The sequence below is a fragment of the Propithecus coquereli genome, unplaced genomic scaffold (genome assembly GCF_000956105.1).
Source record: "Propithecus coquereli isolate 6110/MARCELLA unplaced genomic scaffold, Pcoq_1.0 Scaffold567, whole genome shotgun sequence".
Classification (NCBI taxonomy): domain Eukaryota; kingdom Metazoa; phylum Chordata; class Mammalia; order Primates; family Indriidae; genus Propithecus; species Propithecus coquereli.
In genome coordinates, this window is record NW_012151585.1 from 1,149,050 (window position 1) to 1,150,105 (window position 1,056).

The following is a 1,056-nucleotide window of genomic DNA, read 5'->3' on the forward strand; positions in this document are numbered from 1 at the left end:
TGTTTGATTAATTTCTTTCTATTTTTAGTAGAGACGGGGTCTCGCTCTTGCTCAGGCTGGTTTCGAACTCCTGAGCTCAAACAATCCACCCACCTCGGCCTCCCAGAGTGCTAGGATTACAGGCATGAGCCAGCACACCTGGCTGAAAATAACTTTTTAACAATACAATTTAAAAATAATATTTTAAGGCTGGGCGTGGTGTCTCAAGCCTATCATCCCAACGCTTTGGGTGACCAATGTCGGGGGGAGTTTGAGACCAGCCTGGGCAACATAGTGAGATCCCATCTCTACAAAAAATTTAAAAAATTAGTCAGGTGTGGTACATGCCTGTGGTTCCAGCTAGTCTGGAGACTGAGGAGGGAGGATCGCTTGAGCTTGGGAGTTGAAGGTTGCAGTGAGCCGTAATGATGCCACTGTACTTCAGCCTGGGTGATGGAGTGACCCTGTCTCTAAAAACAAACCCCACAAAAACCTCAAAAAACCTAAAAATAATATTTTGAGTCAGAGACTTTCCATGTTAATATAGTGTTGAGTTAAAAGGGAGGGAGGAGCAGGAGACTAGGAGCTGGCATGTAGCTGTTTAGAATTGTGACTCCTAAGAGGCTAGAGATAATTTAATTTGTCTTTTCCCCTCCTTTTTCTTGTAGTTAGAAGGGGAAGATAAAAGACTTTGTGATTCATGAAGAATGTGGTTACTAAGAAGTGCCTATCAAGCCACTGGTTGAATTTCCATGAAAAAGTGATTAAGCAGAGAATGGAAAAGAAGGTTGATTCCAGGTGAGTGAGGGGACTTGACAGAAAAGGTAGCTGAAATCATGGTCCATGTAAAAGTCTGTAAACGTTTGGTGTGTGAAAATAATATATTAACAATAAATACATAAATAAATTTTCTAAGCCATGAGTGATGAGGTCGAAACTATTGGTAAGGGATTTTCTGTCACTGACATTTTGAGTTTCTCATCTATAAGAAAATGCACATTTCGTGCATTATGTTACAGTCAAAAACCATTTTGAAGCCGGGCACAGTGGCTCATGCCTGTAATCCTAGCTCTCTGG

The 1,056-nt window shown here is 41.4% G+C and overlaps 1 protein-coding gene across 1 annotated transcript in view; it reads left to right on the plus strand.

The window, feature by feature from the left end:
- SFI1 (Sfi1 homolog, spindle assembly associated (yeast)) overlaps positions 1–1,056 on the plus strand; it is a 116,944-nt gene that overhangs the window by 7,268 nt on the left and 108,620 nt on the right. The window contains exon 2 of the mRNA XM_012657962.1: positions 652–777. Coding sequence (XP_012513416.1) covers positions 680–777 — 98 coding nt within the window. The 5' untranslated portion in view covers positions 652–679. The remainder of the gene's footprint in view (positions 1–651; positions 778–1,056) is intronic.